The 24,849-nt window shown below is 44.0% G+C and overlaps 2 protein-coding genes across 29 annotated transcripts in view; one reads left to right on the top strand and one right to left on the bottom strand.

Moving 5' to 3' along the window:
• LOC141738615 (uncharacterized) overlaps nt 1–6,903 on the bottom strand; it is a 42,183-nt gene extending 35,280 nt beyond the window's left edge. Inside the window, exons 1-2 of the mRNA XM_074574105.1 lie at nt 6,826–6,903; nt 6,277–6,442 (exon numbers count right to left, since the gene is read on the bottom strand). Coding sequence (XP_074430206.1) covers nt 6,277–6,421 — 145 coding nt within the window. The 5' untranslated portion in view covers nt 6,422–6,442; nt 6,826–6,903. The remainder of the gene's footprint in view (nt 1–6,276; nt 6,443–6,825) is intronic.
• The window catches only part of KMT2C (lysine methyltransferase 2C), a 203,167-nt gene continuing 183,777 nt past the window's right edge, over nt 5,460–24,849 (top strand). For 21 of the 28 annotated variants that reach the window (XM_074574086.1, XM_074574085.1, XM_074574083.1 and 18 more), the window contains exons 1-2: nt 5,671–6,073; nt 6,447–6,623. In XM_074574086.1, the coding sequence (XP_074430187.1) occupies nt 6,448–6,623 (176 nt within the window). In that variant the 5' untranslated portion in view covers nt 5,671–6,073; nt 6,447. Of the gene's footprint in view, nt 5,535–5,670; nt 6,336–6,446; nt 6,624–24,849 lie in introns of those variants that run through there. The other 7 variants (XM_074574087.1, XM_074574084.1, XM_074574066.1 and 4 more) reach the window with 5 other exon arrangements.

The raw sequence follows: 24,849 nt of genomic DNA, 5'->3' as shown, positions 1-24,849 counted from the left end.
TACTGAAACTATTGGCATCTTACCTTTTTGGATAAAAAAATAATCATGCAACTAATAATACATCACAGAAGAGTATTTCTCTGCTGCCCACTACCACATATATGTCAAAACTAAAACTCAGAATATTAAAGTTTATAAAATCACAGTTATAAAATTACAGTTTCATACAGTTGTAAACAAGACACAAATTGCAAAGAATTAGGCAAATCACAAAGAATGGTACTGAAGTTCGTAAGTAACTTGTGGATGTTTTATGTGACTCCACACGCATGCTAACAAAACACAACGTAAGATAGCACGGTCCATTGTTCCTTCTAAGAACAAATTACATAAACTGCAAGTTTAAGAATAATTTAAGCATTTCTGCAAATGCTTAACACAGAACAAACTTTATTCAGGAGGCAGTTGTCTTCAGTGAAACTATTCATGTATTTACTTATCTGCCTGATTTAGCATCCCCAGGACCATGGCCTTGGTATGGAATAACTTGAAGAACTTCAGCACACTGCATCAGCTACCACTTGTTCAAATAGCAAGATTCAAATGTAAACAAGTGGTGCTCTTATTAAGTGCAAATATGTGCAAAATTAACACTCCTAATAGACAAAGCTTCTCCACATAGTACAGTATTATTAATACTACTACCAGGGTCAGGCAAGCGTAATTCCTCATGTGGACAAACTCACTTGGATACGAGTATTTTTTTTTTATTTAATTGAAAGGAATTCAAGAATTTAATCTGGAAAAAAAAGCCAGAAGATGCCAGAATGAATGAGTCTGCATGAGGGTTATACTATAACCCCTAGTTTTAAATTCACACTTTGGCGTGCACAAAAAGAACATTTTCTTATGAAGATAAAAGCCTTCACGTGTAATGACTCGATATATAGACAAGCCCTAGGGGCTTGCATCTTGAGCACTTAACATTTTTGGCCCTGTCTTAATGGATAAAAAAGGTGTGTTTCTCAGTCACATTAGCCCCGTCAAAGTAGCTTAATATGATGAAAAGGCCTTAGGCTTTGGCGAGCCAAAGGTGTAAAGGTGTGAGGTTAGCACATATATCACAGCGTGGGCAAGGCTGCCTTTAACACATACTAAACTAATCAAGTTAAAGCAGGCTGGGGATGCGGAGCCCAGGCTGCATTTGCCCGTGTTCATGCAAATGCTAGATTAGTTTGTGTGGAGAGCAGCTGTTCTAGAATATAAATCGGGATACTTCGCGGTGGGGAGCGGGTGAGAAACCAAGAAGTAGAATGAAATGTTTTTCTTCACACACCCTGAACTATACTCCTAAAAAAAAGGAGTTACATGGATTTTAAGGGGCTGGACCTCCATGCTATCTGTCCGTTGCTCCGGAGCACCTGATAACTGGAATTTTCCAGCTGCCTGGGAATACTGCTCCGGATGGGAAGTGAGGCTTATCCCCCACCATCTGCAGCAACGAGCATCCCACCAACCTGCTGGGAAAGTCACCACCGCTCAAGGGTACGTCGTACCCGCTATCCAGGCTGTGCTGCTGCCTAAAGTAAGACAGATCTACAAGATGACAAGTAAGCAAAACCGATGAAAAGAAGAAACAAACATTTCAAGTTTAAAACTAGACTTCTACAATGTGTTTGTTAGCATACGACAATTAACATATGCTTTTTTTTTTAGTCCAGCCAAGTTTAGTACAAATAAACTAGGAGTCACGTATTTGTATGATGTAATCCCGATTTTGCCACTTGATTTCGTCTCTGTCTAGAACTCTTTCAAATTATCTTGGGGTTGTCTTTTTTTTAAGTACTGAAAAAAACAGTTATTCAGCTATTTTTGAACTACTTGGCTGAATTTGAATGCCAACGTAAAAAACTACCCTGGGCAGTTGATGTGGTTACTACCCTCAACTGCCCACCGCACGTTTTTCCTGCAGTTTGCCATTCTTGCAGCGAGGAAAGCCAAATGGGATGTGCACCAGCACCAACATCTCCCCAGTGTTCAGAGCAGCATATTGAAGTAAGCAGATGTTCACCACAGTCAATTACCGGTTTAGCACAGGTTAAAGACCAAGTGGTTCAATATACTGGACATTTAAAAAGTTAGCGTGTTGCTGACGAACGAAGCTGTTGTGATAACTTGGTGAACTGTTCTGCCATGGAAACACATATGCAAAAAGAACAAAAATTAAACTTTTTGTTTTATGTAGAGTAGTGAACGGTCATTAATGGGCAGAGTTCTGAACTAATGTCATAAAAGAGAAAGTACCTGGATCCCATTCCTGATAGAATCTGGAATACTCTTTATTTCTGTTACATATACTACTTTAGTTGTATAATGGTACAACGGTATTTACATACCAGTTGTCATTTTCCTTTAATTATTTCTATAACAGGATCATTTTCCTTAACTACCTGATTTAAGACAGTGTCCTGTCTTCAACTTGTTCTATTATGAAAGTATCACTCTGTCATTAAGTGCATTGGGACAACTTAAGGTGTTTTGAAGTTAAAACCGTTAGCATGTCTTGTTTTATCAGCATGGCAATGGTCTCACTTACATTTCAGCAACAACTCCAGAAACACAGAAATGTTTATTTTAAGGAAGATTAGAATGCAAAAATCTAGTTGAAAGTTTCAAAGCTGCTGGCCCTTGAAAGTTAAAAAAAATCAGGTGTGTCAGTTCACCTGCATTAGTTTATAATGAACTGGAAGATCTTGTTAACATTCAGTAAAGCAGAGGACTTTTAGCATTACGTCTTTGCTGTAAAAATGTGTGTTTTCCAGACAGAGATTATTTATAATAGGTGGCTAGCGTGGACCAGGTATAAATGTAAAAATGTTCCTGTCAGAGCTGTTCAAACATCCTGAACCAACAAAGCACTCCTACCCTGGATTTGTTTGGTGACACTTTCTCCCAGCTTGTCCCCCTGCCTTCACTAGGTGATAAATAATGCCAGCAAATAGTTTCCTACAATTCCATCTCTGCTTTAGGCTCCTGCTCACAAGTCTCTCTCAGTCCTACATAACTCTTCACACCTTTGATTGCCACAGCAATGGCTGCAGCAGTTCACAGAACAGACCTGCCTTGCTTTGTTCGGACACGTAACGAGATAAGGCACAGTGGGATAACTAATAACTCCCTTAACACACTCTTGTCCTAGACCACGCTACACCAGAGCTAACTTTGTCCTGCCTCCACTCAGATTTTATATCGTGATAGCTACATGCAGTTAATATAAAAAACAATGGAGAAAAAAGTTCAAAGCCAAAGCTCAACCACTTACAGGTGATCTAACAACGTGATTAAACAACGTGTACACAGGAGGACTGGATGAACCACGCGTGGACAAGCCCATCTAGTGATTTCACAGAATGCGTTTCTGCTGCGGGATGTGACGGTTATTCCCCATACACCTCGCAGTAGATCTGAGCCCACAGCCCGCTCACGTGTCTCAGCTCAAATCAATCTGCACATGCAGAGCAGCTCTGACACATCCTCGACTCACCCAAGCCACGGCGCGCGCGCAGGAGATGCGCACATGCACAGTCAGTGCTGCAGGAGATGGCCATTTTTTTTAGCAGGCCAGATGGCAACCTGGCAACCCTCGCAAGTGCCACACCAGCCACCCCACTGTGCAGAGGCTGTGGCCTTTTACTTCCCTCTCCCTCCCCTTCCCTGCTTTTTTTTCCCCTCTACTCCACCCAAGCCTGGACCTCTACAGCATTAAACGTTTTCCGTTAAATTATGCTAACTTGCCTGAGTTAACAAATTTAAAGGCACTTTCTTCTGTCAGACAACATGTAAACAGATGAAGTTCCCGTATCTGAAGTCATATGAGCAGTATACCTATGTTGTCATTCGCAGATCTCATAATACCAACATTTAGCTCAGCATGTATATTTTAATTTGGCAGAAATGATTAAATTTTCAGTAAAAGGGCCAAGAAAGTCACAACAACAATCCAGCTGCTGCCCTTGCACACCTGAGTGAAAGGAATGGCTTTATAGAAATACACATATATGTTTGTATACACACATGTATAAATGGAGATAAATGTATAACCTCTCTCTCCACATACAGATATAAAAATGTCACAAAGGTCTAATTTAATTACCCACAAACCTAGGAAACGAACCAAAGAAGGCATTTTTTCTTATGAAATGGTTCCCAGGAAAACCGGCCAGCAAAAGCCTTATTTGCCACAGCATGCCATTTTCATCTGGTGTTTCACGAAGCTGACGAGCAAAAATTTTGAGAAGGATGCACAGTGTAAAGCTCCGGATAGCTGTTTATTTTTATGTAAAAAAAAAAAAAAAAAAATAGTGACTACCGTCAGCTCCTCCTTCCTCGTTGTACCTATGTGCCACCCAAGGCCATTTTACCAACCGAGACTCCGAGACACCTCAGTGACAAGGGAGAAACGCTTGGCGTAGCTCTATCTGTACAGAGAGCCTCGGGGAAACCGCTCCCCACCGTCTCTTGGAAGTCCGGCGAAGTTCTCAAGCCCTGTCTACCCAACACGACCCATTTCATGATTCAGCATCTGTGCACCCAGTGACTCCCTTCGCGCAGCCTGCTCCAGCCCCGGGCGGAGAGAAGGAAGGAGGGAGGACGGAGGCGGAGAAGGAGGGAGGGAGGCCGGGGCCCGGGGCGAGGGGCCCCGCAGCGCTGCCCGCCGCGGCAAGGAGGGAGGGAAGGAGGAGGGAGGCCGGGCGGGGGGGAGGCCGCCTCAGGAGCTGCCCTCAGGGCGGCGTCCGCTGCGGCGGGGGAGGCCCCTTGTCCGGGCGGGCCGCGGAGCGGCCTGCTCCCCGCCGGCGGGCCCGCTCGGCTACGCGGCCGCCCCCGCCCCGAGAGGAAAGTCCGGGGGGCGCGGCCCCGCTCCCTCGCCCCGCGGCCGGACTTTTCTCCGGCTGCCAAGCCATAGCGCTCCCTCCCCCCCTGCCCGCTTCGAAGCCGGAGTCCCTCCCGGCCTCCGGGACACGTTAAATCCCGTGTAATGAGGCTTAACCCCGCCCCGAGCCGCGGCGCAGCCGGGCGGGCAGGCAGCCAGCTAGGCCCCTGCCCGGGGGAGGCCCCCTCCCGCCCCGACCGGCCGCAGCTGTTCCAGCCGGAGCTGCTGGAAAGCGGCCACGCTCCCCAGACTTTGTCTCCCTCGCACACGGCGCTGAACTCTGCTCCCTCCCTCCCTCCCTCCCTCCCTCCCCTCCCCCGGGGCGGCCGCGGCTCCCCGCCTCCCCCCGGCCCCGAGGGGACGGGAAGGCGGGGGGAGGGGGGGGCTCCCCGCCTTCCAAGCTGCAGCTCCCCGGGAGGAGCCAGCGCCTCCGGGCCGGCCGCCATGCGCTGCCCCCGGAGTGCGGGGATGGGGCGGGGGCAGCCTGGATGGGGCTTTTTTTTTTTCTTTCCTTTTCCACAGGGAAAATAAATAAAAAAAAACAAGGGCGGGGTGAGGGAGCGGGGGGGGGGGAAGGGGGGAGGAGCGGGGGTGCGGGGAGCGCCCCGTGGCGTCGCGTCCCGTCCCCGCTCCGCCGCTCCGCGCTTTCCCCGCAGCCCGTGAGGTCAGCGGCGGCGGCGGATGGGTGTCTGCGCGGCGGGACGGGCGGGCAGGCGCAGTGTGGGGCCGCGGCGGGGGGAGGCGGGCGCCCTGTCTATGTGTCGCACTGACGGAGAGGGGGGGAAGGGAGGCGGGGGGGGGGGGTTACACACCAGGGCAGCGCCGGGATCCCTTCTCCACCCCGCGGGGAGGGAGCCGCCTCCTCCTTCCTCCTCCCCCTTTTTCACCCTTTCCTCCTCCTTCTTTTCCCCCAAAGTTAAACTTCCTGCTCCCGGCCCGGCTGGGAAGGGGACGCGGAGCCCGGCCGGACTCAGCCCACGGCACACACACACACAACAGCTGGAGCTGTCAAAACTTCCTCCGCTCGGCCTCGGCCCCCGCCGCCGCCTCCGCCGCCGCCGCCGCCTGCTCCTCCTCCGCCCCCGGGGGCTCTGCGCGGGGGGAGGGCGCAGGGCCAGTGTACAATGAAGCGGCGGCCGCCGCAGCCGGGCAGCACAGGAGCCGGAGCCGCCGCCAGCTCCCGGGGCCTCTGAGGAGAAGGGGGTGTGTGTGTGTGTGTGTGTGCGCCCAGCGGCGGATCGGCCGCCTCTCGCTCGCTTCTCCTTCACCTCCCCCAGCCCCGGCAGACCCCGCCGAGCCGGGGAGGGGGTGTTATTGTGTGTGAGACCCTTCCTGCCTCTGCGCTCTCGCTCTCTCTTCGCCCCCCCGCCTCCCCCCGCGCTCCCCCATGCTGCTCCCCCTGCTACCTGTGCTGGTCGGCGGCGGCTGAGGCCAGCAATGCGAGGCGGAGGTGGAGGAGGCGGAGGTGAGGAGGAGAGGAGCCGCGGGAGCAGGAGGAGCATCGGGATCCCCATCACCATCTTCATCTTCATCCTCATCATCATCATCCATGTGTCTCTCTCGTCCTGCTGACTAGGATGTCAACGGAGGACAAGAGTCTGGTGGTGGCGGTGGTGGAGCCGCCTCAGCAGCAGCAGCAGCCCCCCGAGCCTGGAGCTCCCCCCGCAGCAGCAGCAGCAGCAGCCACAGACAAAAGACCTAGGGGCCGGCCTCGCAAAGATGGCGCTTCCCCTTTCCAGAGAGCCAGAAAGAAGTAAGTTCAGCGCTTGTGTGTGCGAGGCAGAGAGGGGCAGGGGGCCGGCGGCCGGGCGCGGGCAGAGCTGTCAGCGGAGACCCGCGGCTCCTCGCCCCCTCCCTCCCTCCCTCCCTCCTGCCTAATGCCATTTTGAGAAGAGCCCTTCTTTCTTCTCCTCCTCTCCCCTTTGCACTTTCCCCTCCTCCTCCTCCTTCTTCACCTTTGTCTTCCTCCGCCTGCTCTCCCTTTCCCACTTTTCTTTCACCGTCCCTGTCCCTTTCTTCTCCTCCTTCTTCGGAGTTTCTCTTTAGCTCGTCCCCCTCTTCCTCCTGGTGTTTGGTTTTTTTTTTTTTATCTTCCCTTCCCCCTTCTCCTTTTTGGCTCTCTCCTCCTCCGGGACGCCTGGCTGCCTTCAGCGCTACTCCCTGTGCGTGAACGGTAGTTTCTCGTCCCTTTCCCTTTTGATCCTCCCCACCTCTCGTGGGGTTTTTTTGGGGAAAAAAAGACGTTTCTCGGCGGGTGGCGAGGAGAACACCCCCCCTTCTCCTCACACAGACACCCACAGGGGCGGGTGTGGACAGGCAAAGTTGAGGCAGGAGTTCCCCCGCCGTGCGCCGGGGAGCGGCCGGGGGAGCTGTCAGCCGCCCGGGGAGGGACGCGCCGCCGGGACGGTGCCGAAGCACAACAAACACAAGCCGGGCAGGGGGGCGGCGGGGGCCGCCTCTTCCTTGGCTCCGTCTCATTTTCCCTTCACCGCGGCCTCTCCCCGCCGGGGGCGCGGGCGTTCGCCAGCCCCACCGCCGGCCGCGCCGCTGCCCGCCCCTCGGGGGAGCCGCTCCTGAGGGGGCCGCGCCGCTCCCCTCAGCCCCGGGGCGGGCGCCCGGGAGTTCCCGCAGGGCGGGTGCGGGGCGGCCCGTCGTGCCGACGAGCCTTTCCCCGCTGAGGGAGCCGGGAGGGCATGGCCGCGCTGCCGCTGGTCGGCCTGAGGCGTCGAGGCGGGCTGGGCTGGCAGAGGCCTGGCGGCCGCTGCCGCGCTGGCGGCCGTCCCCGAGGGTTATTTTTGAGCAGGGTGGCCCTTGCCACGGCATACCTGGTGGCAGCAGTAATAGGGCAAAGCCGGGCGAGCACATTTTGAGAAGAAACGTAATATTTATTAGAGGCTGCCGGAGCCCGGGGGGTGTCAGAGTTTGTTCCCCTTTGTTTTGAAGGGACGCTCTCAGTTTGACACCCCTGGTGTCTGTTTAACCACTCATGTGAGGGGCTGGCGCTTTCCTGGACGCCCACCCCAGGCCTCACCCTCAGAATCATTTAGGTTGGAAAAGACCTTTGAGGTCACCGAGTCCAACCATAAGGTCACGGTGGATGTCCAAAACACCAGCACGGGACTCCGCAGGCAAAGACTGTGCTTTCCTGTGTTACGATTTGTTTTTACAAATAGGCGTTACATAAATATCTCAGGACAGAACTATCATTACTTTGGGATATATGGATTTTTTTTTTTTTTTGGTTGTTGGTGAAAGTTTCTCTTCAAAGATTTCAATGTTCACCCCCGGGTTTGGTGGGGATGCATTCTTTCCAGCTCCCTCTTTCAGTTATATTACGTATTCACTTGATACAAATTTTCATATAGTGATAGTTAAAAGTAGTTGACAAACATATACACACAGTATAGTTCTTAGGTTCATCTGCTTTACTCTTCGCTTTACATATTCTGGTTTTATTTCTACACATAGAATCCAAACCTTACAGAGAAAACCTTTGAGTACTTTATTTTAGAAGAAGTTTTAAGAAGAAAAACGCAAATACAGCTGAAATGTACTGGTCTGCACAAAAGGCAAAATAGTGTTATTTGTGAAAATTGGCATATCTTGTTGGCCAACCTGAGGTTGTGTACACGCTCTTGATGACTAAGTGGGTGCTTAAGAGGTGATTCTTTTTTTTTTCAGTTAGGTTTTTGGTGTCATGGTAGTATTGTTGACTAGTTTTAGGAGGAAATAAAATTTTCCTGTAAATATATGTACTTAATGCTGACATGACTATAAGTGTTCCTGTAAGAGCCAGAAATGAAGTTAGCTGAGACAAAAATTAAAATTAATCAATACTGTTTTTCTCCACACTATGATTGTGGTGCTAAGTGTGGCTGGTGTCCTTCTCTGTCCTTATGGAAAACCTGTAATGTTGGTAAAGGCCTTATGACATAAGTCATAAATGCTTTTAAAACTAAGATTTCATAAAATATTATGATTTTTCTAACTTTCACAGAGTAGATATAGACAGGTCTTTTTTGGTTGCATCCATTTTAGTGAGAAAATGGTTTTATTTCATAAGTTTTGCTACTTACAAAATACTGATTACAATTAGCTAAGCAAATGCAGAAATAAAATAAGTAAAAATATTTTCTGGGTTTTTGTTTGGTTTTTTTTTTTTTATATGACTGCTTGGTCCTCCCTTCCTTTTCACTTCTGTGCTTTCCAGTTGGATTAATGTGCCTCATGTAAACCAGATAAAAGAGCATATGTCAGACCATTTTCTGTACTGTAATCACATGTCTAAATCACTATTAGCCAGTCAAATTGTTCAGCCGCTTTATCCCATTATAGGAAATGTTCCACTGAATGTTCAGTCTAAGTGCAGTCTAAGTAATAATAAAATGAAGAGCCCTGCATTAAACCAGCAAAGCCAAAATAGAATAATTCCTTGGCTATGGATGCCTCCATTAAAGAACAATACCATATTGGAGAATGCTGTAGGTTGGTATTTTGCCTTCTTGAAGGCCATGTTTTTAAGCAAATTTGATGAGTTTAAGCAGACAGATGGAAAACTGCCTTGAATCTGCTTCTGCGAGATGCCAAGGATTCTCAACTCTTCCCAGAAGTAGGCTTATGTTAAGGGAGCACAGGGTTCTTCAGTAGGACAGCTCTGTGCAAGTCCCTGTCCTTCTGCGTTTTAGCTGGTTATCAGTAAAAACTGCAGTGGTGCTCTGGGCACAGGTATGTATAGGGAACAGTCGAGGAGTCCTATAGGTGATGAACTAGGAATTGGTGGCGTCAGTACCTGGAGAATTACTGATAGTGCAGCATGATGCTAGAACAGCTTTTTATCATTGTTTGAAGGATATAGCTTCATGAATAGCACTGTCAGGAGACTTAATCTTAGGTGAACAGTTCATTTTTATTATTTATATTGTAATTGTGCCTAGAGGCCAGGGCACCATTACACTACATACAGTACAAATGCATATGCAAAGCTTGCTTCTGCACAAACAATTTCTTAATTTAAATGTAAAGATAAGACAGCATGTAAGTGTAAGAAATGCATTGGGAAAGCACAAGGGAGCTGTGAGAATGCTACGAGCAAAAGAACACGCAGAAGTTCAAGTACGCTGGCTATCTCAGCATCAGTGAATGATTCATAAGCATCAGACTTGGAGGATATATTTAAAGGAGGGTGGCATTGTCACCCTGAGGATTTTCACAGATAGCTTGTTTCCTACCTAAAATGCTACACAAACACTCATATTTTTCTTCCTTTTCTTCCACAGTTTTGACAATTGTGTATCGGTATAGAGTAGTGGTTCAAATTTAATAGATAGAGCTAGAATAGGCTGTGCAGAGCCTCAAAATTGAGAGCAAGTAGGTGGTTCATGATATGGTTCATCAGGAAGAAGGAAGAACGCAAAGAACTACAACCAAAGCAATGAATGAGGAAAATATTTTTGTAGTATCAGCTTTCAAATGAATTTAAAAGGTGACGAGATTACACTCATGAAAGTCAAAAAAAGAGAATAAAGTTGCATTATTGAAGATACAAAGTGATGTAGGAGAAAGAAACTTTGTGGTGCCTAATTAAAAAAGAAGCCTTGCTGTTATTGTATAGGAAAAATGGAAATATTAGGGACCATCTCATCATATAGCCTGAAATGTTGGAAACATCTGTACTTGGTTATACCTTGACTTCCAGACTATGGACCTGAAGGATAGGAATGTGTTCAAAAAGAAGTTGCAGGGGAAGAGTGTTGGTTCTGTTTTAACCATATTGTCATTGTATGAACAGCTGGTTACTCGTGAAAATGTATCAGAATAGTATTGTACAGGTGCAGTCAACATTTCTGTAATCTATTTTAAGTGCTAGAGCTTTCTTAATCTATACAGGTTATAAGCAGCACAAACAGATGTATCTTTTTAGCAAAAATTTGGTAACAGAAGTCTTAATAATTGTGATCGTTATGACAGTTACTTTGTAAGTCAGTATCTAAGCTCACTTTAAATTTTATTTTCAGCATCCATCAGACTTTGATGTATGATACAAATTATTTTTGCAAATGTGGGTAGTTTAAAACAGCACAGGATAATGATTTCAAAAGGCATGACATTTGTGGAAAACTTTTTGTGTGTTTACTTTGTATTTCCTATGTTTTAATTTTTTTGTCCTAGTTTTTCATTGCTTTGGCCAATGTAAGCTGCAGTAGGTTTTCAAAGGCCATAGATTTCACACATGCAGATAGTTTTGAGGACACGTAAGCATAGTATTTTTGCCAGGAAATGATTATTTAAGAATTTTTCGTATTACTTTAGCTGTATTTGCATTAGGGTAGGCCAATATTTAAAGATACCTACACTCATTTCAAAAGAACCTTAATGTGTTGCATGGACTCTCTTTATAGCTCAGCTGTGTTTTAGTTTGTCACGCACCTTCTATGTGATGCTTTTATCTTTACTTGCCTGCCCTTTTCTCACTTCAAAATTTAATATTGGCAAATGTAAAATTTATATTGTGTTATACAATAAAGACGTTCCTAAATACACGTTCATAGTTAGGGAAAGTTGTTACTACGTGGCAAGGTGGGAGTTTTTTGATGGATGGGCTTTGTACAAGTACTGCATGGGTAAGGGTTAAGGTATTAAAGCAAACAGTGGCCTATACTCCTGCCTCTCCAAGCCACGTATCACCATGTTTGGCCAAAAGCCAGAAGGCACACACCAGATCACACAGCGTGAAGAGGTGAGGCACGGGAGTAGGCTTCGTAATCAAGACGTGACATTGGGTCTTTGAAGGCCTTACTGGTCCGTGGTGGGACAGGACCGAGTTGCATGCAGCAGGGTCCCACGGGAACTTCATGCCATTTTCTTCAGCAGACAGGGCTACGTTACCTCCTCCATCCTAGTCTTACTGCCAAGCAATTCCCCAGCTGTCCTGTCTAGTCCTTGCATGGGAGCCTGGCTGTAACTGCGCACAGTACTGTTTTGCTCAGCAGGTAAATGATCTCTGTATTAATCTTTTGATTTTTGGCTCATGACAGGATTTATGTGATGGATGATGGTGAAAGTTGTTACACATAGTGGGTTTTATAGAACTGTTGTTATGATAATGTGTTTTGCCACATTATCAAAGTTGTTGAAATGTTGATTAATGTGAAGAGGTGTCTTCGCTTGAGCCTTAAGGGTTGGTGAGATGAGGCTTAATGTTGAAAATAGATATTTTTCTATAACCTTAGCCTACAGTTTTCACAATTTGAAACAGTGCAGTTGCAAATAAAGAATTCTTCAGGATTTTTTTTTTTGGCATTGCAGTTGTTAGATTGTTAACGTTTGTATTTGATGATCCATTGAACTTTTGTGTCACTTGTCATGAGAGGACCTCCAAGAGCTATCAGGTGGTATCATGACAGACCAAGTATGATGACAGTCTGTGAGACCTCAACGTATTAGGTATATTGGTCATACGGCACGTCTTTGCAGAAGTAGCAATAAGAACCCAGTCTCTTGGTTTCTACTCTCTGAGCCATCTACACACCAGATACCTTTTCATCCTGTATTCAATGACACCGGGGACTTTTTCCCAGCTTAAAACAATAAAACGCTTCCAATTTCTTGGCTCTGATCATGTATATTCTTTTTTTGTTCTTCTTAGGGTGCTCAACTCCTACTAACTTCTTGTTATTGTTCTTTCATAAGATAAGTAATTGGAAATGGACATTTCTATTCCTTGTCGTCATTTGAGTTTCCAAGGCGGTTGGCTCTGCCTTTCTCAGGCCACAGTTGGTTTTTTTCCTCCTCATCCCAGCTGTCCCACAACAGTGTTGGAGGGGCAGCAGGGTCATGTATAACCAGGGAAAATAGACTTGCCTTACCCACCGCTAGTGATCGTTCCCTTGTGGTGTTATACACCGATGCTGTGGATTTAACTTTTTAAGAAAAGTTGTCACAGGTATGCTAAAATGTTATGAAATGGTAAACAATGTAGCGACAAACAATTTCAAAAAATATTGCAAGCTTTTCTCCTTTCTATGTTTAATATATTTGTTTATCAGTTCATGCAATCTGCATGATTCATATAGTTTGGCTAAATACAGATAAGCAGGATTTCACTGTAGCAAATACTGTTCGCTAGTAACTTGCATTGAATTTCACCTTTTTTGTTTTCTTTTTCACTGTTTTTTAATAGAAGGATGGCACTAAACATGCCCATTCATGCCATTCCTGAGTTTATCAGATGGGTTAGTCAAAATAAGGCTTCAAGAACTGCATTAAGTTCTTCTAGTGGCATTGGTGCTTTTGAAAGAAAATAAGATGAAGTAGGAAAAAGCCCTTAAAATCTAGAATATTTATTACTTGGAGAAACCTCGGCAGTGAGTGTATGGAGTGCATCAGGTGGTTATTTTCCTCAAACCCCATAAATCTTAAGCGAGTTCTGGCAGTGAAAAGAGGCACCGGTGCTGCTGCCCTCCCTCCCTCCCTCTGCTACCAGCTGTTTGTTCTCTCCCATGTGCTGACCCAGGCGTTGGTGTATCCTTGTGGGGAGCTGCCTTGGGAAACTGAGCTGGGTTAAACCTAAGCTGGCAAAGAAACGTGTTTGTGATAGCGTAAGGGAGGAGGCCAAAGCGAGCGGCCAGGCTGCGGGGAGACAGAGCTATGTCTTCGGGTAGTGCTGCCAGCTTTGAGTAGGATCTGCGAAGCCGGAGCCTCGGTTGCCTGAAATTTGGGGGTGTTTGGGTTTTTTTTTTTGCTGACTCCATTGAGTTCTTCAATATAGGAGTTCTTACAGGAGATTGTGAGAGATTTTTACAGCCTATAGTCATGTTATATGTGCTGGTTGGTTGCTTGCTTTAAAAAAACCAATGCTGTTGAGAAGGTTCTTCACAACATATAGAGAGATGAGTTGTTCTCATCTAACTGATTCTTGCCCCAAATGTTGGTATTGATTAAATAAGGAACTTTGGTTCTCACTTTGATCCTCAGAATCATTCTTAAATTGAATATTCAAAGTACCCCAAAATAATAGTATAAGTAAAATGCTTTATGTTAACAATAGTTCCTGCTATTCTGAAAGCTCCTTCCTACAAGTATATCAATATCTAGGACTTAAAATAAAATAACACTAGATCTTGCTTTTCAGAATATTCTTCCTTTCACATTTTTGGAAATGTTTTTATTAAATGGCACATGCACCAAATCCTATTGCCAGCCATTCTGATATAAATATATATTTACTAATTTTCAATGCTGTATTTATCAACATTCTAATTGCTTTTCTTGAAGGAACTGCTGGAAATCCTGTCAAACCAGGATGTTCCCCCTAGAGTTTTGGCTTTGGGCAGGGGGGAGAAAAAAAAGAAGAGGCTTTTTTGCTTTTCTGCTGCCTCATTACTGACAATAAATTCTTGCTAAAAATAGTTTTAATTAGGCTATCTGAAAAAAAAAACAGCTTTAGGAAAATTTACCAATTTTTTATTTTGTCTATTATGGTATTTCTATTCCTTGGGGCATATACAGTTCAATCACTTGTATGGCACAGTAAGATATGAGGAATTTTTGGTAGTGAAGTTGTGGTCCAAATCTCCATTTTCTGCTGCTTAATGTTTAGTAGCATCTTATGTGACTGTTGGAAAGCACCGTCTGGAAGCCGTAGCTAATCCAGAAAGACTTCTGGAACATCCCAGGGTTCATGGAACCCGGGATATTCTGATAATGGTGTCTGCCCTCCTGGTTTTGGCAGTGAAGCCTGTCTGCAGTGTTCTTAGGGAAAGTTTTCTCAACAAAACATGATAGGATGTCTCCATATTGTTATTAATAAAGGGAGGAGCTATACTGTATTAAAACTTGGGAGATTTTCTTAGTAAGCCATTTCATAAATATAGAATGTGAATTATTTAGGGTTTTTTTTTTTTTTTTTGTGAAGTGTGGACTTCAGAGGCACAATGAAATTCTTTTAAATATGATGAATATTTAGTTTTGCTGTATCACCACATATGAATAGAACTGGATGGCCAAAAAAGACTTCAGGGTGATCTTGCTCATCCTTCTGTGTTGTGTATTTGTACCACTTCTGACAGAAGTTTCTCCAACTTGTTTTTAAAGTATTTGGTGAATGCAATTCCACTGCATCTCTAGGCAATTGGCTTCAGTAACTGATTTTCCAAAGTATAAAATGAATATTCTTTCCTGCTGATTAAGCCAGTTTTGTCTTCTACTATTCACAGTTAAGACTCCACAGCTGATAGGGAGAACAATTTTAATAATAAACTTTTGTTTATTAGGATATTGTCTCCTTTGTTCTGCACTGAACAAGCTTAACCTCTATAGCATCATAATGCTGACTTACTTGATTTATCCTTTGAAAGTTTGCTAGTCTTTGCTAAGTTTCACTTGGTTGCTATGAATGACTTTTCAATTTATGAGAATGATTTTTATTAAGATCTTGTCTGCTAAAATGTTTCTAATCCCTGCCTCAGCCATGTGTCATATGCAGCTCTTCTATGGGTGTGAATTTCCTCATGCAGGTCCTGGAGGAACGTTCTTGCAATGTTCTCCAACCTTGCTTGAAAATAATTTGCAAATAAATACCCTTTGAGTTCTCTAGTTCATTGTTGCTGACCTGTCTTAGGGCAATTTGACCAGGACTGTATTATGGATCACTCAGTTTAGAGATGACTTCCGTTTGTTTCTGATATATAGTGTGAATTTCTTCCAGTCCTGCTGATCTGAATTCCCTGACTATTTAGCCTAATAACAAAATCAGTTTTTAGTATTAGCTACAATAAATCTCTTTTATGAAGGCTGAAATACAGAGAACGACATTTGATTCTGTTTTGTTATCCTTTTGTTCTTCTTTAACGTTGTTTTGTACTGACTTTTGTGTTTTTATTCTTACTTCTAAAATATTTCTGAAACTTTGTTTGCCTTTTATATTGCACAGTGGTAATAGCGCATGCTGTGCTTTTATCTCTTCTGATTTTTATCCCTGACAGTTTATGCTGTTCCTTTATATTCATTAAAATGCCCTTGTTTCCATTCCTAATATGACTCTTTCTAGTTTCAGACCCTTATTACTGGCTGCTTTTGATGCAGCCTGTATTGTAATACCACATTTCCTATCTTTCCCCTGCATTGGAATACTTTGTCATTGTGTGTATTTCAGTACAAGAACTGCCAGTCCTCCTTTAAATCACATTCTCAAGAGATTCTAGCAACAAGTTCAAAGAGTTTGTTGAAATTTGCTTTTCTTATTTCGGTTAATTGAAGATAAAAATTTGTTCTCTTTTTTGTACTGTGCTCATTTCCCCCCCCCCCCCGCTTCCTTGGCACAGGGAATGCTTCTCGTTACCACTTCCAGCCAAATCGCTGTACACATTGAGATGTTTAAAATGGAGCCTGCCCTAATAGAGTGAAGTGTGAAGTAACTGCTCTTCTGGCATCCTCAACTTTGTGAAACAGTTGTCCTCAACATTTTCACAAACATGTTGGGCTGTTTGTTCTGTTATTTTGGTTTTCCATTAGACGTCCGGATGGTGAAGGCCTCCTCTTACCCTCGAGACACATGCTCTGAGAGCTCTGTTAGTTGCTTCAAAAAGCTTATCATCTTCCCCTCATTTGGTCAGTAGAAGTTTTTATGTTTAAAATGGCCTTTCTAGTTCCTTATTCCCTAGTTCCCATTCTCTGATGCTTATGCTTTTGTTTCTGCTCCCACTTTTTTCCTTCTCTCCTCTGTCTTTTTTTTCCTTCCTTGTAATGAAAGCAAGTGAGTATAGTGGTTTTTTTCTTACCATGGCCCATGGCATGAGACTAGAGCTTCACTTAGAAATGGGCCAGATGCTTTGCATTGTGAAGAACGTCTTGGAAAAGGGAATTTTGAAATAAAATTCAAAATAAAGAGATTTCATGTTGATTTCCTTAATTTTTACCATTTATAAATCAGGCTAATTAATGACTGTGCTTGTGTTTTTTATTGATTAGTGGCCTGGTGGTAGCTAGTAGTAGCATTCTGGCACCTGAAGCACTCGGCTTCTTCACAGTGGCTGTGTCTGTGCTCGTGAAAAAACCAACAGGGCACGTTTGGAGTCACTGGATGCCATCATCCCTGCTGTCATCGTTGCAGTGGTTGCTTGTACAGGTTCGATCTGGGCCTGCCGGCACTCTTCCAAAGGGATCTCAGGGCTGGTCCAGGGACACACAGCGTTCCCAGCGGAGCTTAAGTGTGGCTGCTTTGTTTGGGAGTTTGAGAATTAGGGAGCATGGATATAGGCTGTTATGTGCTAGTTGGCCTCAAGGCCAACATCACCAGCTATGTTTAATTTACTAGTATAACTATAACTGGTGGTTTGTTGTGTTTTTTTTTTTTTTTTTTTTTTTTTTTTTTTTTAAGGAGGAATTCAGTGAAACTGATAGAATTCTCATTAGTTTTACTTTCAGCCTCCTGGGCAAACACTGTGCCACAGTTAATGTTCTCTAACCCGTAGGGATGTAAGTTTAGGAAGAACAGCTCACAGCAGAATTGCTCTAGTGGGAGCAGATGAGGTGGGATGTACAAGCCATACAGCTCTGGGAAACACTGGCTTTCAGTGCTACTTCAGTCTTCCGATACGCAATTTTCCCTGGTTCATGTTTTGCATAATTAACCTTGCATCAGGCATCCTGGTAGAGATTTATACAAAGGAAAGTGCAAAACAGATTCAGCAGGAATTCTAATTTATTTTTCTGCCTGTGTCTTCCAGAAACCCTTTAGGAGAGAACTGGGCCCAGAAGCTGGGGGGAGAGGGGGGGAACTCAGGAAATAAATGATCTGTAAGCGAGATTATTTAAAGAAATTATTTTCCTAAAGTCTTTCATGTAGCAGTAAGGGTTGGCTCATGGCTGGCTATTCTGTCGCCTCTTTTTGTAACGGAATGGGAGAGTATTCTTTGTCCTATCGTGTGCTGTGTACAGCTTGGAGATACAATCATTTCTGTTCTGAATGCATTTGTTGGTAAAGAATAAATACAAAAACTTGGTAAACTGACTCACATATTCTGTGTGCTCTACATGTGGTCTTCTCCGATAAGGATCCACTGGTAGAATCCACTGGTAGAACAGAACAGAGAACGTACTGCTGATTGTGTACATACTTCATGGACAAGCAGAAAATCTTGATCTCAAAGCTCGTTAACCAGACACTGTCAGTGGGCGGTTAAATTATTGATAACTTAATATTGTTTTTTATTTATTTAAACAATATTTATTTACATTATATTGTTTTAGGAATATTTTCAGTTTACTTTTTCAATTAATGTGTCTTTTCTCATTTTACTTGCTTTAGACTGTCTTGATAGGCAAAAAGAACCTGTTTTTAAATTGTTAGCTTGACCATGTTATTTTAAAGGCTTTTTTGGACCAGTGAGGATTTCTTGTCTATACTTAGTTAACATGCTTATACTTCAAAAAAGTGAAGTCATGACTGTCTTGGACATGTATAAACTTGTTGAGTTGGAGCTTGGGCGCTCAGCTGTCCTTTAAGGTGCACTGTTTTTCCTTGTTTGACTAGAATTTGGGAAAGTATTGTGATAAACATTTGTTAGCTGGCTTTTATCTAAAGACTCTAAGGGTTGTTATTAAAGTTGTTGAGGTTTTCTGTTGCCTTTTTTTCTTCCTTTTTTTTTTTTTTTTTGGTCCCCCAATATGTAGCCCTCAGTATGAACCCGGGGAATACACAGCTGCGTGGATGTGACCACGTCATGTGGTGTGGGAGCTTATTCCATAACAGCTATTAGTAATGGGCCTTGGGGACAGGGCAGAGACTGAATTCTAGCTCCCATCGTCACGCCACCTAGGTTTCTTTTTCAGCAGTATTGTGATGGTCTAGTTTCTAGCTGAATTGTTTTCTTTCAAAGCATTAAAAGAATAATAATACTTACTGTACTACTCTGAAGGAGCTTACTAATGAATAGGAGGAAGCATACTCAAATTCTGCTGAAGTCTTTATGCTTAGTCAGAAGAGAGAACTAGGTATCTCTGAAATTCAATTCAGAAGGACTAAGGTCTGAGCAGGGAGTTCCTTAAAGCCATCTAATAGAAAATACTAGACAAAGGGGTGTAGGTGTGATTTAGGCCATCTGGATATCACCTTTATGCACTGGTCCCTGTTGTATGTACTTGATTTGTTCGGGGCATAAGTTATTTCGAATAAGGTCCCACTGTCAGATTTCAGCACTGTGTATAATTACACAGCTATGTAAACAATGAATTAAACTTCAAAAATGTTTGCAGACCATTTGGGGAGCTGACTCTGCTTTTTAGCAGGAGGTTGGGCTCGCTGACCTTCGAGGTCTTTTCCAACCTGAGTTATTCCGTGATCCTGTTCTATGAGCATCCCTCTGATGGTCATGTCCATTATTTATGGTGTACCCATTGCTTTCACACAGTGAATTATGTGTAATAACCTTTACGTTGTAGAAGGTGTTTTCCTGTATTATTTCTTGAAAGAAAATAGTTTACTAAATCTCTTTGTTTCATTTTCTGTGTTCCTTATTCCCTCTGTCACCTGATACTTGCTTTATCTATTAATCTGTGTGATTCCACATATACTAAATAAATCATTACTTCCTTTCTATGGTGGGTTGTTTTTTTTTTTTTTTTTTCAGAAATGGTGTCATCTGGCATTCCAGTTTTTCTTCTTAAAGAGTATATTTAAAAGTTTATCTGCTAGAAAAGGGTATTTTGATTACTTTAAAGAAAATATGTCAGAATTTGTATTCTCTCTGGATTTCCATAATGCACTGTTGCGAACAGTTTTGTCCTGCCTGTGCTAGCAGCTAACAAGGCATGTCATTAGCAGTGAGTCATTTTTTGATGGCCTGTGAGTGTTTAGGTTTTGCCTGGTTTCTACCTCTTCTCTTCTTGCATCTTCATTTCAACTTGTAGTCTGTTTGTCTGTATTGGGTTTTAGTCCTTTCTGAATTCATTTGCTCACCCTTTTACTTCCGTTTCTTGTAGGCAGTACTACGTTATCATTTCAGTTTTGCACCACAGTTTACCTGTACTGACACTTAGTAGTAGTATAAAATGGACACAAGTGATGAGACTCTTGTCTGCTGTGCAGCATTTCTATAAGAAAGCCCCACATGCCATGCTTCTTCAACTCCATGTGAAATAGTGCTGTTAGGGAAGTGAAGAAGTGAGTAAGGAAATCTGAGATTTCTAGTGCTAATGCGAGATCTGAAGACCTATTTTTTTTATTTCAAATATTTTTTTCATAAATGCTTTTTAACCCAATACAGCCTATGTTTCTCCATTGATATTGCTGTTTGCATTGTGTTACTGGACAAGCACTGGTGACACTTGGTGAGCTCAAGCTACCTTGAGGCATCTGTGCTGATGCTCTGTGGGACGGTATCAGCCATAGAGGCAGAAGGGTACCTTCCAGATTGTTGTTTGGGGTTTCTACCTCAAATTCTCATTCGTCAGTGAGTTAAGTGTAATGGTAGGCTTTGCATTGGTATGTCCTTTCTGCCATCTCTGTCACAGGGACGGTAACCTTTGGCTGAAGCATGGGAAGACATCAAGGAAGAAAGGCACCCTGAGCCTTTTCAGTAATATCTGCCAAAATTTGTTTGTCAAAGCTGTAAGAATAGACAGTTTGATACTTTCTATGTGGAAAGCTATTTCAATTACCTAACTTACATTACTGTTCAAATTTTATTTCTAATACCACGCTTGGTAGATACGACATCTTAGATGTAATGGCTTTAAATCAAATTTATAATAGTATGTTAACTGAGTATGTAGTTAATGCACAAAATGTGCTGCTTCTTGGCTGTATGATGTGCTGCCGACCTATCTTGGGTTCCAGATATGATCTGGTTCATGCGCACAAGAAGAGAAAGTGCAGGGAAGAGGAAAAAGTACGGTTTGGAAACAGTTTGGAACCTTTTTTTTTTTTTTTTTTAAACTTTTAGAAATGGATTCTATCTCCAGAGACTTTCGTAGTACAGGTTAGAAACTAAGAACTTCCAAAGCCCTTCAAATGCAATCAAAAAGAAGTCAGGCTACTGTTGAATCTATGCTTTGGCATCAAAAGTGGAATTTACAGAGAAACTGTATTGACAGAAGAGGTTGGTTCAAGTTGGTATGTAGCATGGAAGCATAAAAAGGTGCTAGAAGGTAAATTGCCTTTACATTTCAGTAGAATTGCCAGGCTAAGGAAAAATATTTGGGGTTCCTTTTCTGTTTGCTGTCTTTTTGTAGCTAGATGCTTGCCACTTACTCTCAAGTCATTATGATTCTATTATAATATTAATAGAAAACCATTGAAGATCTCAGAAATAGCAGGTCAGCAGAAGTTAAGAAGAAACATGCTTAAAAAAGACAACATATTTTTGTGTTTCTTAATGTATTAATCTTTGTACGTTTTAAATTCCATCAAGTACCAAATCAAATGTATGATCTAGCTGTTGTAACAAAATAGTACTTCTGTTGTGAAGCCCGTGTCTCTTATTTCACAGAATCACAGAATGGTTTGGGTTGGAAGGGACCTTAAAGATCACCCAGTTCCAGCCCCCTGCCCCGGGCAGGGACACCTCCCACTAGACCAGGCTGCTCAAAGCCCCATCCAGCCTGGCCTTGAACACCTCCAGGGATGGGGCATTGACAACTTCCCTGGGCAACCTGTTCCCATGCCTCACCACCCTCACGGTAAAGAATTTCTTCCTGATACCCAATCTGAATCTACCCTCGTTCAGTTTGAGGCCGTTACCCCTCGTCCTGTCATTACACTCCCTGATAAAGAGTCCCTCCCCATGTATTGTATATGTGTTGCACCTGAAATTTAAATTGGAATACATTGGAAGCGGTGACAGATCTACATCTGAATTTCTCTTGGTTGCTGAGAAGTAGCTTTCTCCAAAAGTTAGAAATCATAAATAGGGCCTATCATAAACAGATAAGGCATGCTTTGCTAAATGCGTCTTGATTAACTCAAGAGAGTTGTATCCTTGAGTTAATCAGTTTGAGTTTGGAAGAAAACAGTCCACCATATGTATAGACATAAGTTTTTATCTTAATGATTAAATCCATCGCTTCTGTTCCTTACAAAAAAAAAAAAAAAAGCCTGTCTTAGGAGAGATGACTGATGCCATTTTCCCCATGTACATTTTCTTGGCAGAATTGTTGGCTTAAACAGTTTGTGCCTTGCCATCATGGCGACACGCGTTTGCAGAGACGTGTGAATTGGGGCAGGGAATCGATGCAGGCAAAATTGCTTTGCCCTTTTCCAGTGTCTGGCCCTGCTGCTTCTTGCTGGGTCCCCTCCTCTGGTTAACAATGCAGAATCATAGGATGGTTTGGGTTGGAAGGGACCTTTAAAGGTCATCTAATCCAACCTCCCCTGCAGTGAGGAGGGTTGTCATCAAGGCGATCTAACATAGAGGTGAGCAGGCACAGTTGAGAGGCTGGGGAGAAGAGGCACAGGGTGGGATTGGCTTCAGTCGGAATTACTGGCCAACATGAAACCCTACCCCGAGCTGTTCCTTTGGCTCATGGTATAATCCTGCTGAAGGCAATTTATGGGCAGTTTGTGTGGCAAAGTAGTAATTAGTCAACATGACTGGTGTTGGACCGTGTCTGACTCTGCTGTAGTCAAATTACAGTTTTGTCGTTACTAAGGTTTTTATGGCACTTAACGTGCTTTTACAGTAAAAGAACTAAATCTCGCATCTTGCAATGTGAGGGAAAATGCAGCTCCATGGTCGAAGCTCTCGGGGACGGCTAAGCCAGGGAAGGCAACCTCATGCCTGTTGCCTGTTCGCCTGCATCTCGGATCACATGAACAGCAGGGAAAAGTACTGAGAGTAATTTATTATCATTATTTTAACCAGCTATTATTAAATTGCAACTTGTCTTGTTTGTGCTAACGTACTTAAACTTGTCAGGTGACCCATTACCTGGTATGTTAAAACATGTTTGTTTTTTTTTTTTTTAACAGAATGTAACATGTTTGAAAATATCAAGAGGTTTAAGGTGCAAGAGCACAAACAACTTCATGAATTTATGGTGTGTCAGTTGTGCTGCAGGGGTTACCCTCTCCGAAGGTACCGCACCAGCGTTGTAGTGGAAGCTTATATACAAATTGGCAGTTTTGGGACAGCTGACACAATAAACTTGGTGCTCTGGCCTTGCTTAACCTGCCAACTATACACACGGAAACTCATTTTATTTAATACAATTTGGAAAATACACAGCTTCTGTCCACTGTTGGGTGTCTGCTTTGGTTTAAGAGGAGCTTATTTTAGTTAATCTCCGAAAGCATGGTTAGAAAAATGTTTAAACGGTATGGAGATGTGTGTGCAAGAGGGGTTTGTCCTGGTAAAACCCAAAGGGCTGTGAGCAGTAAAGGCACTGGGCAAATTGATGAACGTCCAGTAGTGGTTTAGCAATTCACTGCTCCTTGGTTGGACCAAAATAACCAGCCCTTACTGCAAAATAAAATACTGACATTTACCGTCTTCACTACTAACATATTTAACCTTCTCATTGCAGCAGGCAAAGTGTGCTAATACGCGTGGTTACCAGAGATGTGCTGATAAGCGGTAGCTTGATAGCTCCTTGTAGCTTAATATATGTATGTGTCCGTACCTGTACTGACATGGCACAATGGCTCTTATACAATAGTTACTTGTTTCAGAGTAAACACGTGGAGTTTTTTTTTCATGTGAGTGCTTTTTTTTTTTTTTTAAAAAAAATTATCTTAATCTCTGGAGAATTGGTTTGATAAAAGCCTTCCTGTAGGCCAGGCACCCAGAGCGTGTTTCAAGTGAAAACGTAATGACAGGCAGCGTCCGTCCACTCCCTCTACCTGGGGAGATCCCAGGGTGGGGGTGTTCGGGTGTTCGGAGGTGAAATGGTCTTTTTGAGTTGCATTTATTGAGAATTTCTCTAACCAGTACTGATAAGACAACACGGAACTTATTTGCTCGTCCACAACAGGAGGTGCCCAAGGTTAAGCGTGTCCAGTTACATCTCGGTGTAACAGAAGAGAATTTGATTAAAAAACCAATAATTCATGAGTGAAAAAATAGACGTAAGGCAGGGTTTTATTTTTGTTTGGCAGCTAAGTCAGAGTATTCTTGTTGACATGTCAGCCTGTGTCTTGCGGATATCTGATGCTTAAAAAAATTTTAAGAAAAGTTGTGAAAGACGGACAGCAGCGAAGCCTCACCCAGCGGCTGATCTGGGGCTTCTGCGGGAAGTTGAACGAAGGTAGTTGCGTTACTCCTGAAATGGGTTGGTTTGCAAGTATCTATCAATACCAGTGAAACGATCCTTGCGTAATGTTTTCTTGATGTGTTTTTCTCCGCGTAGAGAAGGAGAATTGGCAGGGACCGTCTGGAGGATGAGGAAAGAGCCGCTTGTAGATGGACGTTTGTCAGACGGCCTTTCTCAGCCTCTCCGTTCCGGGCTGGCTTTGGAGAAGCGCAGAGCAGCCTGGAAAATGTTAAAAAGGAGCGGGGGGAGGCGGGGGTGAGGCAATACTGGAAGTTACACGTTCGTCTGTGTGGCTGAAATCCCCACCGAGTAGCCCACAGCAGCCACGGGGGGCTCCTGCGGGGAAGCGCCCGGCACCCGTGGAAACGCCTTGTAACTTTCCAGTTGCGCCGCTTTGTTAAGGGGGGAAGGAGGGAGCCGGGCGCCGGGGGAAGGTGTCCCCGGGACGGGGGGGTGGGACCGGGGCCGCCTGCCGGGCTCGGGGGTGCGGTGCGGGGGGAGCGGAGCCGAGCCCTCGGAGGGGGCGCTGCGCCTCCGGCCGCCGCTCGGTTTGGCTGGCGCAGGCGGCCCCGGCTCCTTCCGCAGGACTCCGGTCCGCACATTGGCGGCGCCCGCCTGCGTCGGATCTACTTTCTCTCGCTCGGCTCCTCTTTTTTTTTTTTTTTTTTTTCCCTTTTTCTTTTTTTTTTTTTTTCTTCCCTTTTCCCCTCCCCTCCGCTCCCCTCCCCCTCCTC

This window comes from Larus michahellis, chromosome 2 (assembly GCF_964199755.1).
Source record: "Larus michahellis chromosome 2, bLarMic1.1, whole genome shotgun sequence".
In the NCBI taxonomy this organism is placed as follows: Eukaryota; Metazoa; Chordata; class Aves; order Charadriiformes; family Laridae; genus Larus; species Larus michahellis.
Note: the sequence above shows the minus strand (reverse complement) of the source record. Positions and strands in the feature narration are given on the sequence as shown.